This window comes from Cyprinodon tularosa, unplaced genomic scaffold, assembly GCF_016077235.1.
Source record: "Cyprinodon tularosa strain WSP-4 unplaced genomic scaffold, ASM1607723v1 ctg51, whole genome shotgun sequence".
NCBI classification, from domain to species: Eukaryota; Metazoa; Chordata; class Actinopteri; order Cyprinodontiformes; family Cyprinodontidae; genus Cyprinodon; species Cyprinodon tularosa.
In genome coordinates, this window is record NW_024039241.1 from 928,003 (window position 1) to 945,475 (window position 17,473).

The window sequence follows — 17,473 nt, forward strand, 5'->3', positions numbered from 1 at the left end:
GATGGACTACCTTATCCTTAGACACCATTTCTTTCCCTCTCTTAATGCCTTTTTTTCTTGACACTTGTTCAAGTGTGTGAAATAGTCAAATTCCTCTGCATGAATTACCACTAAATGATAAATAACATCACGTCTATATTAAAATATATCAAGTCGTTACGTCACCATAGTGAGGTTTTTCTGAGATCCCCGTTAAAAACACATTTAATACAAAAACATGAGTTAAAAAAAATATGAAACGAGAATAACGAGCAAACTTAGAGGAGACTCAAAGATGTAAAAACAAGTGCACATGTTCATGGATTATGGTTGTTTCCTAAACTTCACAAACATGTTTGTGGGACGGATCGCAGAGCAGTTGTTTGTGATGAGAGTGAAGAGGGCAGGGCGGGGAATGTTCCGTTCTCCGCCCTGCCCTCTCCACTCTGTGTAAGACATCTAATCTTCAGTCTTTGTGCTACGTTGAGCTGATTTACTCCCAAGTCACTACCGGTCATTGATTATTGTGTCACTGCAAGAGAGAGGGAGCAGAGTTCTGCAAGCCCAACATGGAGGGACCATAAAGAAATAAGAGTCCTGGATGCTAAAGAGGCTTTACACGAATGGGATTGCTTGAGAAATCTTCTGCCGTTTTCCTTTGTACCAAGAACTGGACTCAAAGGACACATTCAGGCACATATTGAGGAAATAGTCATACAGTCTAAGTGTTTTTTGAATAAAAAAAAAATCGTTGTGCACAGAGGGACATTTTTTGCACATTTCTCAGGCTGTAAAGCTTCCCCACATCAGGCATATTCACTGATGGCCCTGAGTATTTCTGTCTGCCATCGCCTATTCTTCACTTCAACTAATCCCCCTTTCAGCTCATCTACCCTGCATCTTTATGTCCGTTTGTTACAGACATACAGGTGCTGGTCATAAAATTAGAATATCATGAAAAAGTAGATTGATTTCAGTAATTCCATTTAAAAAGTGAAACTTGTATATTATATTCATACATTACATACAAACTCATATATTTCAGATGTTTATTTTGTTTAATTTTGATGATTACAAATGACAACAAATGAAAATCTCAAATTCATCATATCAGAAAATTAGAATATTGTGAAAAGGTTCAAAATTGATGGCCCCTGGTGCCACACTCTAATCAGCTAATTAACTCAAACCACCTGCAAAAGCCTTTAAATGGTCTTTCAGTCTAGTTCTATAGGCTACACAATCATGGGGAAGACTGCTGACTTGACAGTTGTCCAAAAGACGACCATCGACACCTTGCACAAGGAGGGCAAGACACAAAAGGTCATCGCTAAAGAGGCTGGCTGTTCACAGAGCTCAGTGTCCAAGCACATTAATAGAGAGGCGAAGGGAAGGAAAAGATGTGGTCGAAAAAAGTGTACAAGCAAGAGAGATAACCGCACCCTGGAGAGGATTGTGAAACAAAACCCCTTCAAAAATGTGGGGGAGATTCACAAAGAGTGGACTGCAGCTGGAGTGAGTGCTTCAAGAACCACCACACACAGACGTATGAAAGACATGGGTTTCTGCTGTCGCATTCCTTGTGTCAAGCCACTCTTGAACCACAGACAGCGTCAGAAGCGTCTTGCCTGGGCTAAAGAGAAACAGGACTGGACTGCTGGTGAGTGGTCCAAAGTCATGTTCTCTGATGAAAGTAAATTTTGCATTTCCTTTGGAAATCAAGGTCCCAGAGTCTGGAGGAAAAGAAGAGAGGCACTTCATCCACGTTGCTTGAAGTCCAGTGTAAAGTTTCCACAGTCAGTGATGGTTTGGGGTGCCATGTCATCTGCTGGTGTTGGTCCATTGTGTTTTCTGAGGTCCAGGGTCAACGCAGCCACATACCAGGAAGTTTTAGAGCACTTCATGCTTCCTGCAGCTGACCAACTTTTTGGAGATGCAGATTTCATTTTCCAACAGGACTTGGCACCTGCACACAGTGCCAAAGCTACCAGTACCTGGTTGAAGGACCATGATATCCCTGTTCTTAATTGGCCAGCAAACTCTCCTGACCTTAACCCCATAGAAAATCTATGGGGTATTGTGAAGAAGAAGATGCAATACACCAGACCCAACAATTCAGAAGAGCTAAAAGCCACTATTAGAGCAACCTGGGCTATCATAACACCTGAGCAGTGCCACAGACTGATCGACTCCATGCCACGCCGCATTGCTGCAGTAATACAGGCCAAAGGAGGCCCAACTAAATACTGAGTGCTGTACATGCTCATACTTTTCATGTTCATACTTTTCAGTTGGCCAACATTTCTATAAATCCTTTGTTTTTATTGGTCTTCAGTAATATTCTAATTTTCTGATATGATGAATTTGAGATTTTCATTTGTTGTCATTTGTAATCATCAAAATTAAACAAAATAAACATCTGAAATATATGAGTTTGTATGTAATGTATGAATATAATATACAAGTTTCACTTTTTAAATGGAATTACTGAAATCAATCTACTTTTTCATGATATTCTAATTTTATGACCAGCACCTGTAAAGTCACCCATTTTGGCTTGAAATAAAACTACAATTTAAGAACTAAAGAAGAAAAGTAAGACATTTCTTGGGAGTAAATCTGTTTTTTTCTAAGTGTATGTGTTTCGTCTTATTCATCCAGAGTGCAGCTACAATTAAACACTCTCATGCATATTTGATTTAAAGACTGATAAGAATAAGAGTAATAATTAGGTCCCCTCCCCCCAAACACACACACACACACAAAAGTCTACTTAACCGCATTCTCCTTTGCCTATGATTTTATTTAATAATCTGCTGTTTGCAGAAATATATTTTTTTGTCCTGCAAACAAGTCATAGATTACTAAACTTCAAAAATGTTGTTTAGACTTGGTCTCCAAATGCCAAACAGGGAACTTCTTTAGTGGGAAAGTAATTTATGATGTCTTTAAAGTCTAACCTCTTGGCAAGCTGATGCTCTATAGGCAGCATTGCTAATTGAAGCTTTCCTAGAACATTCTAGAGCTCAGGTATGTTTTAATAATCTTAATTTTACTGAAGGCCCGCTCACCTCCAGCCAGTCACAGGTAGAGATAGAAAAATACATTGCAGGCTCTTCCATTTCAATTAAAAATGTTTGTGTGCACAGTTTCTTTGATGCCCTGGAAAACCTTCATAAAGCTTTCTGTATTTTATAATGGATATTTTCATCCAATCTGTTGAATTTAGTGCAGTATTTGATATTTTCTGTACTTCATAGGAGAACAGCAAGTACAGCAAAATATTGCCTTTTTTTTGACCTGCTGTATATTAGCCAGGCCTTAATAATTTCTTACGTTTCACTGTGGGAGGTGGAATAGTTTAGATACTTTGGAAATTCTCCACCCTCTGAATCTGCTGGCAGTTCATTTGCCATTTCTGAGAAACACTTCCTTTTTGTCATTACAAACATTCATTCAATCAAAATTAGTCATTTTTGTTGGCCATAGCACAGGATCATTGAAAAATTAGTGGCGTGATCCGTCTCTGAGCCACTAAGCTCGGACTATCCGAACAGGCAGCAAGCCCCTCCACCTGCACTGTGCAGGGAGGGATGGCTCTCTGTCTCCTCCTCAAACACACACTGTCTCTCCCCCGCCTGCCGAAGCTGCAACAGGAGAACTGCTACAATGTCCTCTTTATGCACCTCTACCAAATATTTTGCTCTTTTGGCGCTAAGCTCAAGTATTTCTGTAAAGGAAAAGGTGTTTTCCCCCTTACACTAGCAGAAGCTATTCTTTAAAATCACAGTTATAAACGCATTGCTTCTTACCTGTCTCTGAATGAGCATCATTGTTTTGCAATTTCTTTCCTGGACGTGTTCCTGACTCATCCTCAGTTTATTTTTAATATTTACTCATTAAAACCCTAAAGCCTTTGGTCACATCTTCCCTTTTTCTCTTATTTTTTTTGGGGGGTGGGGGGGTTCTTTTAAAAAAAAAATAAAAATGTTACATATGCCTAATGCAGATATATATTAGTTACTATAATATTTCATATTTTCGGAAAAATTTACTGCTGCCTGTATTTTTAATGATCAGTGTCAATTTTGGGCGCCTCTGTCCTGAGACATTTGGCTCCCTTGCCACCCCCTGTCGGCATGTTTCTAATGATGAATCAATGAGATAATTTGTTTTAGGAAGCTGAGAGAGAGAGCATTACCAAAAAAAAAGGATAACTTTGACCTATTCATCTTTCATAAAATTTTTCCTGCATGATCCTTATAATAGAAGTGTATGCTGCATCACTATATGTTGTGATAAGATCTTGTTGTTTTTTTTTATAATCAAGAAAAGTATTCTGTGCAAACGACGCTTTGTCAAATCCACTCATGACTCTTTAGGTATTTCAGATAAATGTGTTTTTTCCTTGTCCTGGCTTAAATCCAATCTATCAGCTGTTCCATGTAGATTTGTCTAAAAAAAAAAAAAAATCTAACTCAGACTACAATTAATGTTCAGACCCCGCCCGAGTGATCAACATGCCCCCTGTCATCTACGTCCCGAGGAAACTGCCAGGTATCATCCGCTGCCCTGTGGACGCCAACCCGCCTGTGACATCAGTGAAGTGGGAGAAAGATGGCTACACACTCAGAGTAGAAAAGGTCAGTTACTCCTGTCACAACTCAGGATTAAGCTGGGATTTTCCTGCCTAACGTTACTGCTAAATTATTCAGTAGTTTGCTCTCAGGAACATCTGCTTTAATTCAATAGGTTTTATTATTTAATGTTAATATTAATGCTCAAAGATCTTCTGATCATTTTTTTAATTTAAGTATGTAACCAGGAATAATTTCTTTTAGGAAAAAGCAATGAAAGCATATTATATGCTAGCTCTCCAGTGGTGTAAAAACAAGCTTTTTTACATGCACTGTTGTTAATACATTCATTTGTAGATTTTATGCTTTGTTTACTAAAACAGCTTTTTATAAACAGAACAAAATATATAATTTTACTGTATTATGTGGCTAAATTTAAGACAGATGTTCCATCATTCACAATGTACTGGCAGCCTTTCGTTTTGAAAAGGTTCATCTAAATGATACAAAACAGAAAACCTGCTAAGTTGACCTGCATAGTTAGGTGTAATTAATTTTACTCCAGATGCACCAAAAAAATCTTATAAAGTCTGTGATCAGCAAAAAAATAAAACTACCTGCCCTGTAATACGACATGTCACGTCAAGGTAATTAAATACATACAGGAGCTCATGGGAATATCTGAAGTGCAGATAACCGTCTTCGATTTTCAACTATTAAACTTTTTGTAGCCGACAACACACCTACATTTCTGTAAACTATAATACATCACTGATACAGCAAACATTTTGGGTTTATAGAACAAGTTTATTGACAAATAAACCCAATAAAATAGGAAAAAAAAATAGAGTTGGCTGACTTTTATTTGTGTGCCTCACAACAAAAAAAAGCACCACATTATTTTTTCAATGGTTGCTAGACTGCTTGTCATAGAGATCCACTATCTCAGTGAGTGATACATTTATGTGGTATAAAAGCTCTAAACCAGGGGTCTTCAATATTTTCCAGGCCAAGGACCCCCAAACTGATGGCGAGATGGACCGGGGACCCCCTAATTATGTATTGAATGAAATTGTGTTATATCAAACTGGCCCTATAGTTATTCTATACAGATAGAGTAATGTAACGAAAGTAATTTCGCTCTGGGATTATTCAAATATTTCTGATTCGGATTCCTGGTTGATGGGAGAGGTGTTGTGAATGAAACGGTGCCCAGCTTGAAAGAGTTCCTGTGTGACGCTGAATGTGTGCATTGATGACTGACAGACAGAGATGGCAAAAGTACTCACTTTCCGTACTTGAGTAAAAGTACAGATACTTGTGTTAAAAAATACTCTGGTAAAAGTGGAAGTACTGATTAAACTTCTTTACTCAAGTAAAAGTAACAAAGTACAGGCTTGTAAATTTACTTAAAGTATAAAAGTAAAAGTAGAAACCACTTTTTTCATGCCGTTGCCTACATTTTAAATGGGTGTCTGCCAATAGGACTAGATCTCCGTTGTGTTCATTTTCAATCATCTCGTCGTCCATGCTACTATGCTAACGCCACCGCCACCAAGCTGCAATGATTCGCCGCCAATGAATACCGCCGAATCTGTCGATTCATCTTGTAGTGGTGCGTCAAATGCAACATAGATTCCCATCCAATTAGATTGAATTTGGTATTGATGACGTGAAAAATAATAACGGTAACTCCATTGAAATGATTCAAAACTAAAGTAACGAGCCAATTTTTTAAAATGTAAGGAGTAGAAAGTACAGATATTTGTGTAAAAATGTAAGGAGTAGAAGTAAAAAGTCGCCATAAAAATAAGTAGTAAAGTAAAGTAAAAATATCAGAAAAATCTACTTGAGTAAAGTAACGAAGTATTTGTACTTCGTTACTTCCCATCTCTGCTGACAGACATCTTCTGCCTCCATTTATTTGTTTACTACAGTGTGTTGAATTTATGTTAATGTGTATTCAGAGACATTTCAATAAGTGGAAAAAATTGCACGGGGGGATATAAAAAAAGTCTAATCAAAATCTAAATCTAAAGCAAAACTATTGCGTAAGCTGCCACCCCCTAGGGATCGCGGACCCCCTGTTGAAGATCTCCGCCCTAAACTATTGAAACCAGTGACTAATAATACTGCTAAAATTTCACATATGCTGTACAGTTCATCCTTATAAACTAATATGTATCTTATCACAATTTATACGAATAGGTTGAATCGAACAAACAAGGCATCACTTTAATAGCCGATGTAAAAATCAACTTTACTTATCAGGATCTTTGTTTTTTTGTGCAGTTAAAACATTGCAGATGGGACCCTGAGAGTTCAGGAACACCCTAGCTAAAACTAGCCTTTCAGATGCCCCTCTTGTCTTGTAGTACCCTGGTTGGAGCTTGATGCCAGATGGAAGTATCCGGGTGGCAGAGGCCACAGAAGACTCCCTGGGCACCTACACCTGTGTGCCTTACAATGCCCTGGGTACAATGGGCATGTCCCCCCCTGCCACTTTGGTGCTAAAGGTAAGCCTCCACTATAGTTTTGATGTGTCTTCTCTTCATATTCTGCTTGGTTCTGAACCAAAGTCTGCTTAATACATGTTTTCATCAAGGATCCCCCTTACTTTAATGTGAGGCCTGGGGGGGAGTACCGTCAGGAGGCTGGAAGAGAGCTAGTAATCCCTTGTGCTGCTTCTGGAGACCCCGATATACCAACCATTACCTGGAGAAAGGTAAACACTCCAGCTCAAGAAGAAAATACTTTATCAATTTCTACTTTTACCCATCATGCATGAAGTGTTTTATTTTCTCACGCCGCTTGACTATAGTTCTTTAATTTTTTTCTGTCAATTCAAGGTGGGGAAGCCAAGCAGAAGTAAACACAACATTCTACCCAGTGGCAGCTTACAGTTTCTATCGCTCAGCAAGGAGGATCATGGAGAGTGGGAGTGTGTAGCCACCAATGTGGTCACAAGCATCACTGCCAGCACACGTATTCTAGTCATCGGTACTGACACAGCGCCTCAGTTTACCTCAGTAACTTAACAGTTCCTTGAGTTCATGGTGATCCTACTTTGCTGTGTGATTTCATGGTGTAAATATAACATATTCTACTATTAAATGGAAGTGATTAACCAAATCAATATATCTTAAGTTCTATCAGGAAAGAGATTATATTGCTTCTCCAAGTTTTTTTTTTTTCATGATTTTTTTTTTTACTTGTTATATAGCATTTTTGCTATTTTCAGTTCATTTTGGTTTATCTCTCACAAAAGGGTCTTTCACCTAATGCACAGCATTTAGCTGTTTTGCTTCTTCACAGGGCAGTCTTGCCACAGACAAGTCTGATGGTGCAAGACTATTTTCTACACGACACAACCTTAAAATGATATGCATTTGTACAAGAAGGAGGCAGCTGGGACTAAGTTTAAAAAAAAAAATCAGTCCACGAATGTCTAAGGACTTAGCAGGGGAGCCACTTGTGTTGGCTGGCAGTTATAATGCACAACATGAAAGATGTTTTCCAATTTGTAAAGGGGCTTCAAGAAAAATGAACGTATATCGGTTTGGTTCAGTGTTTGTTCAGTTGTACTGTAGTACCAAACTCCTATTACACCAACCCAGTGAAGAATACGCAATGTAGGTTTTGGCAAAATTTAATTTATACTTACGATTTCTTCTCCTAGTATTTGCTCTAATTCCTCTTACAGAAATCAACCAAAAATCTATTTACATTTCTTAAGTTGTTCCTTAATTATTTGTAATGGATAATTCAAAGAAACACATGATTCCATAGAAAAACAAGGCAACGATATTGTAGTTCATTGGGTCAATTTTAAATGATATGTCCAATAATTGTCTGTGTTTTCACTCTCACAAATAAGAGTACATTACTAATTAACAAGGCCAGGGATCACCCAGTGTATATTTCCCAGGTGGGGTGATCCAGTATTACTTAAGTATTTATTCAGTATGTTATATAGTAAACTGACACTGAAGTTATATGAATTTCTTGACTTGATTTTAAGTCACAATGTTTGCCTGAAACCCCAAAGAGAAAATGTTCAATTAAACAAGGCAAGAATTATAGCAATCCTGTGTAGAGTAAGACAGATGCCTGATTATAGAGCACAACATATCCTCTACAATTCTTTAGTTCTTCCATACATTAGTTATTGCATAGAGCTTTGGGGTAATACGTACAAAAGTAATCTAGATTCACTTATTAAACTTCAGAAAAAAGATTTACGAATCCTTCATAATGTTGAATTTAGAGATCATGAACTTTTCTTAAAATCTCACATCATGAGATGTGGTCTGTGATGTTTGGTTACAGTCTGGGACTCAGCCAAGCAGGAGTTATCCTGTGGAAAGGGTTCAATATGGAATTAAAAGGAGTACCACACTAAGAAAATTTAAAAGCATGCATAGAATTGTAATCTTTAAAAAATATTCATGTTACCCAAATATTTAAACTTGATGATTTGCAACATTTTTGATATGTACTAATAGATATCTTCTTTTTTCTGTACTACTGCTTTCAAAATAAGAATTCTGTATTCATTTAACTGTACTTTGATTTTTTGATGCCTCCTTTTAGCAAAATACCTTATATTTCATGTGACATGAACATTGTTATTGGGGGTAGGTTCTTATAAATTCTTGAACTTCTACTTACTCCTTTTTAGTGCTACTAAAATGTCTTAACATCACAATGTAAATCTTGCTTGTATTTTTACTCAAATAAATTTCAATAAAATAAATTTAAAAAGTTGACATCATATAAATAGTGCTGCTTACTGACTAGATATGTTATATATTTTAAAGTCAAATTATGCTAATACTGCAGCTTGTTAGCTTTGGGTACCTAATGGAGAGAAGTTGCTCAGTTCAGTTAAATTTGAACAATTAATCCCTAAGGGGAGTTAAACGCTGTAGTAATTCATGGGTTTTTCTTCAATGGGTTGTTAAAGGTGTTGATTGCTGTAGGAAGGAAGGATCTTCTGTAGCAGTCTGTCATGCTCTCGAACTGTAGACATCTCACCTCTCTCCATAATATTTTTTACTTTTTGTAGAAATCTCATTTGTGAAATAATTTCCAGAGGTTCTAGAACAGAGTAGGCTTTCTCTTTCAGTTTGTTCATTGGGTTAGCTAGGTCTGACCAATAAAAAAAATGACATTGCTTAAGAAAATAGAGAAAAATGTCAGTTTATTACATGATATTTTACTCTCAGAGTATTTCCTTATGTTTGGTATGAGGTGAGACAGTCAGTTAGCCTGCTGTTTGTTTGCCTTCTGCTTCTTGCACACCTACAGTATCATCCAGTGCTACAGCTGGCACCGTGTATCTATTAGGCCGGCCATCAGCTCACCTGAGGTCACTGGGTGGCATTGCAGCTGTGCTCCTCAGAACACATCAGGTTTTGCCTTAATCCTGGTGAAAAGTCACTGACTTCAGGGCATTGTGCACAGCTGTTAATAAAATCTTAATAAAATAAAGATTCCTAATTTTTAAATTGCAACATTTTACAGCGTTCTAATTACAGTATGTTTCTGTCTCTGGAAAAAAAAAATACTCAGGCACCAGCCCACACGCTCCTGGCAATATCCACGTGTTGCCATCTACGACCACTGCAAATGTTTCCTGGGAACCAGGCTATGATGGCGGCTTCGAGCAGACATTCTCGGTGTGGTATGGTCCAGTGTGAGTGCCCTTACTCTTCTACTTAACAGTGGTAGTGTGCAGCAGGGAAAATTAAACATGCTGTAAGGTTAGCAGAGCTGTCTGATAGAGCGTGGATGCCGTTCTACACTCAGAAAGATGACAGTGAATGGATTCCCTCAGGACCTGAGAGCTAAACTGTTCTGATGACACAATCTCACTGAATATTGTGATGCAAAGGTCCAATTTCTGAATTATGCCATTAATGTAATGAGTGTAATGCAGCGAACTTGTAAGAAAATGTTTTTACTGAGCTAACAATCCATCCTGAGGATTTCAGGATGGATTAGTAGATTAGTAAATCTCAACTGATTCACTTTTTAAAAGACTGCCTATACGAACAAAATGCAAAAAAAAAATTGCTTAAATATATATATATTTTTCTTTGTGGCTTAACCTCCTTTAACTTTTCTTAGAGCTAAAATTAGGAGTTAAGTTAAAGGTTAAGTGGAGGATGTTCTTTTTCTGGGTGGGTCATCAAAATAAGTGGTCCTCCTAATTGTCAATCATTCTGGTGATTTGTTTACGTAAGGCCGCCTACGCGGTCGTCCCCATTTTCACTTACCGGTGGTGAGTCTGAGGGCGTTTCTCAATATGCGTTCTTGAGCGTTCTCGTGTGCTCGTGTACTCGTGACACGTCATCAGCCTCAGCCCGAGTACCGTTCCAATTCTCAAGAACGCCAGATCGAGAACGCATCAAATCCCCGGATGTTGTTCTCGCCCCGCCCTCTTTATCGAGCATGCATCAGAGCAGACTTGTGCGTTCTTCAGACTGACCGCTTCCCCAGAATGCCCCGCGGCCGCAGCTTGATTCGAGACAGCGCTCACAGTGTTAAGTTAAACATTCCCTTTTCTGCTGCTGTTGTTCTTCAAAGGTACGTTTTGAAATCGTTTGAGGCGATAACATTATACATTTAAGCCTCCCTGTGTGGTCTGTTTACAGAGTTAGTGCGAAATAAAAAAAAAAAAGTCCGACGTTGAGCGGACCAGAGTGACCAGCAGACCTCCGAGGGTAACCGCAGCCAGGGCTAAATTTACCCCGTCTGTAGTGCACTTCTCTCGGTCTAGTTATGTGTGAACTACCGCTCGTTCTGATGGCGGTTTTTTGCGGTTCGGTAATTTTTTAAAATGTTTTTTAAGCTTTAGAAATTAAAAATATTGTTTTCAAAATGTTTTGTGTAGGGAATAAATAGTTTTGACTGTTAAAGAAATGCTAAACAACGTTGCCTGTGATGACATCACGAGTACGCTTCTGCTCCAATACACATACGTGCTTGCGTGCTCGCGTTCTCGTCAAGTCCGATCTTCCTGGGTTCTCGCCAAGAACGGACTTGAATTGAGAAACGCCCTGACATGGTGGAAAAATTGCAAATCTTCTTTTGGAAAGTACGCTTTTTTGAGTTATGCAAACAGCAACTTTTAAACAGAGCGTGCACGAGGAGAAATGGGCTGGTGCACGCTCTCGCACACTTTTAATAGACATTCCCTCTTGGGAGTGGGTACAGGGTTGTGCATGTGCATTTTCTTTAAGTGCAGTGGGTGGGTCTTTTCAAACATTCACAAAAAAAAACCCTCCACTATACCTTTAAATGTAAAGGTTCAAAACCAATGAATTTGATGTGGTCCCATTTTTTTTTAATTAGTACAATATATTACCCCATTTTTAAAGTACTCTTCTTTTTGTGTTTCTGTTCTCAGGTCTAAGAGAACAGACTTTGGTCCTCATGACTGGCATTCGATGCCTGTTTCTGGTGCTCAGACCTGGTTGGTGGTGCCAGGGTTGGAGCCTGGGACAGAGTACCAGTTCAGTGTGTTGGCTCAAAACAAACTGGGCACAGGTCCATTCAGCGAAGTTGTGACGGTCACCACCGCAGGTTGGCTCTCCTGATTAAAGGTCGTTTAATTGCTGAGCATAAAGTAGAGGCTGTCAGTTTCATTTTTATAGTATAACTGAGCTCAGTAGCATACTTGCTGCCCTCTGGAAGTAAAAAAAAAAATATCCTTGATGTTGTTTCAACTGCTGCTATTTAAAGAAGATTTTGGCTTCAATGGCTAATTTGCTTTAACATTGTCAGCATAAAAATCAGTTTTATGTTTCAATGACTTCTATGGGTTCTTATTGTACTTTCTATGATGCACTTCATTTGTTACTGCTAACAAAGTCTGTTTGATGCTGATAAAAAGTAATAAGAAGTACCAAAATAAATGAGCGACTAGACCTCACACAAACACGTTAGCTAAAGTCCACTATAGAAAAGCATGTGTAGTGTGTATATTTTAGGACATCCTGAAGTCTTAGGAAAAAAGTTGTCCGGTCTCAAAAAAGTTAAAAACTGTCATTTCTCAGAGAGAATTAGGACAGTTCAGCGCAGTAATGTAATCAGTCTAAAAACCCAAAATAAACTTTTAAGATGCTTCTAGGCAACACTGTGGATTTGTTGAACTCAAACATTTATTCAGCTGGTCAAGATTTTCCCTAATTCAAAATAAAACGATTTTTTCTGAGAACTGAACTTTTTTAAAAATCTTTTTGACACCTTTTTACAAAAATGTTACATTTTTTCTGCGAGCTGAAAATAAAGCATAGCTGCACCTTGTGACATGATAGTGACCAAAACTTAGCCTTAAACCAAGTTTAATTTTTGTCGTAAATATGTTTTGATAAAGAATTGAATATTAAATAAGTGTTTTATTTTTTCCCCAGCATTTCTTAAAGACAACATTTTTGTTTGTAGAATATAGTTTTTTTCCATGTTTCATCCAAAAATGATGTAGTCATATTAACTCTCTGAACCTTCCTTTTTTATCTGATGGAGTTTACTTGATTACACCTTCTTTCTATGACTATTGAAACTTTAAACCCTCTTGTTCTTCTGACTTTAGTTTTTGAATTCTTCTTTACTCAATACGTTGGTAAAACCCAGACAGTTTCCGTTTTAAGAGGTTAAGAAATAATTACTGCCTTAGTTACTGAAAGGAAAAGAAAGGTATTGCCAGTCAAGCTTAAAGCACACTTTAAAAAACGACTCTCAAGTCACCCTCCAAACAATTTATGTTGTAATATTTATGTCAGAATTTGAAGTCTTTGTTTTTTGTTTGTATTTGATATCTTTATTTTTAGTTTATGTCTTATCCAAATCTTGTTGCTCATATTTGTTAGTGTTGAGCTTTCTAGTGTATTCTTAGGTCATTATATTCAGTTTTTTTTTATTTATTTTAGTTCTGATCATGTTTTGTTTCATCTGTTGCATTATTCATGTTGTTTCCACATTTTTGTTTTCATCTTCGCCATGTTCTGTTAGTATGGTTCCATTTGATTCTTTCTTCATGGGGGAACATTGTTTACTACGCATTGTTTCACACTAGGCTGCTAGAATGAACTTATCTTGTTCCTTCTGTCTGCCTGTTTGCATGTTGGTTTACTTCCACAGACCTCACAATTTCGGTGTTTTATTTAATTTTAACAATATCAACAAGACTGTTTTAAAAACAGAATGCTAAAAGTGTATGTCTTTACAGGCTCTCCTCTGGGTACCGCTGAACCTCTGGTGCTTCTTACTCCACCACGGTGCCTCACAGCCAACCGCACGCAGCATGGTGTCCTCCTTACATGGCTACCCCCAGCTAACCACTCCTCACCTATTGACCGATATATCATGGAGTTCCGCCTCGGGGAGAAGTGGGAGGTTCTTGATGACTTAATCCCATCCACTGAGACTGAGCTTGTAGCAAGAGACCTGGTCCAGGTCAGTTTGAAGATGAGTGCCTTGGTGCTTGTATCTCTTTTTCCCCCTGCAAAAAAGTTGAAGATAGCATGAGACAGCAAAGAAATCTTTGGATTTCTACTAAAGACATTTAACAATGTATGTTTGTTTCACGACTGTAACAGGAGTCCTGGTATGAGTTTCGGGTGATTGCGGTCATGGATGACCTTATCAGCGAGAGCAGCAATGTAGTAGGAGTTTCCAGCACAGGTCAGGGTTCTTACACAGCGATGCTTTGCCCCTTATGAGGACTCTCTTTTTTAGGTCTTGCGCCTCTAACAACTTTCTATCTCCTTGGCGGCCTCAGCAGACCCCTTCCCTGCTCCAGAGTTGCCCGAAGAGGGGCTGGCACGCCCTGTGGTGGCAGGCGTCGTGGCGACCATCTCTTTTCTGGCAGCGGCGGTACTCTTTAGCACTCTTGCTGCCTGCTTCGTTAATAAACAGCACCGTCGAAAACTCAAGCGTAAACCAGGTTGGATTCTCTTAACTAATACTAATGTATGTGTTGTGTATGCAAACACATGTGCTAAACACAAGCTTTTCTAATAGACTGTGCTTATATGTCAGCTTCTTCTGATTAATCGGATTTTGACTATTTAAAAGCCAGAAAATGAAATTTTTAAATAATTTTTTTAGTATTTATTCATAGCTTTATATATTGATTAATGTGTTATGCTGAATTGCAAATGTTTAATATTAAGAAAACCTTTAGTGACAAAATATCACAGAAAATATAGTTATTAGAGCTCAAGCCAAAGATTATTTTTTTGGTCCCTCTGAGTCTAAGAATTCTGTGGACAAAAAAATAGTTCTCTTCTAACTGAGGGATCAGCGCTTATGTCTCCTCTTCTGGTAGTGCCAGCTGTCAAAAATTCTTTAGTTAGAGAATAAAAAAACCAGAGAACCTAGGAAGTAACTTTCACCACCAGGTCAAAAACAGGCCTGGCAACCCTCCTGATGTGTGATTGCGATGAATGATTTTGTTTCATATTGAACGGTTTGCTGTGTTTAAATAATGCCCATGCAAGATTCAAAATTCAATATGAAAAACAGATTAAATCACCGTTAAAAAACGGGAGAAGGTGAATGGAAAATTATTAATTGTCGAGACTTTTTTCACTTTCAGGTTTCAAAAGGACAAACATTTTTTTTTTAGAATTGCAACATATCTAGTTTTTATTATTATTATTATTTTAAATAAAATAATAAAATAAAATTATATAAAAAATAGATTATATAAAAACAGACTGAAAAGTTCCCCTGATTACATCTGGACTTAACCTAAAATTCGGGCAAAAGTGAGTCTGGCAAAAATACTTCATGTTGCATTCAAATTGCACATTTTAATTATAAAATGCCTTCTTGGCCAGGTCTCCCTCGAAAAAGAGATTTCCATCTCAAGGGACTTCCTGGTTAAATAAAGGTTAAATAAAAAAAATAAAATAAACAATAAATAGACTAAGCAACTGTAAGTTAGTCAAAATAGCTGTGAAAAAGGCCTTATTGTTTAAAACATGAAAAGCTTGTTTAATCTTTAAGTCTCACAGATAATAAAACAACACAGTGTTTAAAGTTAAAAATTGGTTATTACAATATCCAGGTTGATAGAAACTGTGGAAATCTGAATCTGTTAAATGCAATTTTTGCAAATAAAAAAAAAAAACAGTATATATAGAAACACTGGATGTTATGAATGCTATATCTCACTTAGCTGTTTAAACACCACATGGACATTAGATGGATATTAGAACCAAAAATGAGTTGCTAAAGCCAATCTTTTTAAACTCCAAAGAAACAACTAAATTCAAAATTTTTTATCCATTTATTTAAATTCCCAAAACACTATTTCCCTTTCTAGACTTTTAGGACTACTGCGTGTAATACTATCAGCATTAGCAACTTAATTCTGACTCTAATTGAATTCATATTTCATGTGATGGTTTTTAACTAAATTATATCTTTAGTAAATAGACTGATTAGCAAAATCCATTCTTAAATGCATTAATTGCCCCTTTTAGTTTTCTTTTGTTCTTGTAATCCTAACTGAATTTTAATTATTTATTATTGATGCAAAAAAATTTTAATCTTAGAAACTTACTGCAATTTTTGTGTTTTGGTGATATCAATAGCTTAAAAATCCTCATGGTTTCTAAAACTGATTAAAAGCATTTTTATTTATGATCATTACTACAATTTAAGGTTACTTTGGGTCATCTTTTCTCTCATTTTTGTATACTATATATACCGTATCTATCATTTTTCTTAAATATCCAAGTTTCTTGTTTCTATTTTTGCTGCTGAAAACTAATTTTAAATCTGTTTGTCCTCTCAGACCCTCCCTTGTCAGTGACACACTTCAGGAAAAGCATTGAGTCACCGTAAGTAAAGATGCCTTAAAGCTCCTGCATCTGCCTGAGGTGGCAACAACTTTCCGTTGGTGCCATGCATGCACAAGACATACAGCTGAAATAAGTCGCAGGTTAATGCTGATTATAAGTCGGTTTAAATTGAAAATGAAACCTATGATGATGTTAAGGTTTCTTGTCAGTGTAGAAGAACATTTACAGTTGTGATCACCTGCAGATCATAGGCAAATTTGTTTAGTTTATAGCAGCACAGTTAGCATTTTAAGCACAAGCTGCTGTATGTGTTTTGATTTTTCTTTTCATCTGTATTTTTTAACCTCAAACCACTGTCTGCTTCTTGCATGATTGTCGTGTTTAATGGTCTTGTACATTGTACTGTATCAGTTCTGAGTGTATTTGTCACATTGTAAATTCTTTGTACATGTATGACTGCATTTCAGGCTCAAAACAAGGTCCGTTCTGAACATTAATATGTCTCAAAATCTCATTCCAGTTTGTTTATGAATTTATATTGACCAAAATAATCAGTTCCACTTCCCTGTCCTTATATCTTTATAAAAAGGTGAAGGCAAGTCTGGCAGTTTGCACCTAGTGCTTCATTCAAATAGCATAGTTAGAAATGAACCCGGCCCGTGTTGTTTGTCTCCCATCGCAGGCCTCCTCTCACCCCCTTGCCAGGGGTAGAGCCCTGCTGGGACGAGCCTGCCAGGAGCAGTTTCTTGCCCCCTCCGGCCAGCCCCCTGTGAGTGCCTGCCTGCACAGAAATCCAGAGTGTGCTGCCTTGCACTGGCTTGGCTGCATGGTTAAAGCAATGCTTAGAAACTATCATTTGACAGTGATTTCTTTTAGATGTAGTCAAGCATTACTGCATGCACATCCCCTTACACCATACTGGGAGAAGATTACACTAGATATGTTGCACGTACAATACAATACTGTGGATATGCACTAACATGTATAGCTGATACCACCTTTTCTTTACCTATAAGAATAAAGAATCCAGATAGACTTTAAACCTGAATTCTCTACTTAAAAGAATTATTTCTATCTTTTATTACTTTCTTAGTAATA

The 17,473-nt window shown here is 37.4% G+C and overlaps 1 protein-coding gene across 5 annotated transcripts in view; it reads left to right on the forward strand.

Annotated features, from left to right (window-relative positions):
* Positions 1-17,473, forward strand: part of igsf9ba (immunoglobulin superfamily, member 9Ba) — a 102,266-nt gene that overhangs the window by 68,625 nt on the left and 16,168 nt on the right. For 2 of the 5 annotated variants that reach the window (XM_038303350.1, XM_038303355.1), the window contains exons 8-18: positions 4,480-4,622; positions 6,932-7,072; positions 7,162-7,281; positions 7,406-7,556; positions 10,131-10,254; positions 11,971-12,146; positions 13,792-14,018; positions 14,162-14,246; positions 14,344-14,508; positions 16,369-16,414; positions 17,058-17,144. In XM_038303350.1, coding sequence (XP_038159278.1) covers positions 4,480-4,622; positions 6,932-7,072; positions 7,162-7,281; positions 7,406-7,556; positions 10,131-10,254; positions 11,971-12,146; positions 13,792-14,018; positions 14,162-14,246; positions 14,344-14,508; positions 16,369-16,414; positions 17,058-17,144 — 1,465 coding nt within the window. The remainder of the gene's footprint in view (positions 1-4,479; positions 4,623-6,931; positions 7,073-7,161; positions 7,282-7,405; positions 7,557-10,130; positions 10,255-11,970; positions 12,147-13,791; positions 14,019-14,161; positions 14,247-14,343; positions 14,509-16,368; positions 16,415-17,057; positions 17,145-17,473) is intronic. The other 3 variants (XM_038303351.1, XM_038303352.1, XM_038303353.1) reach the window with 3 other exon arrangements.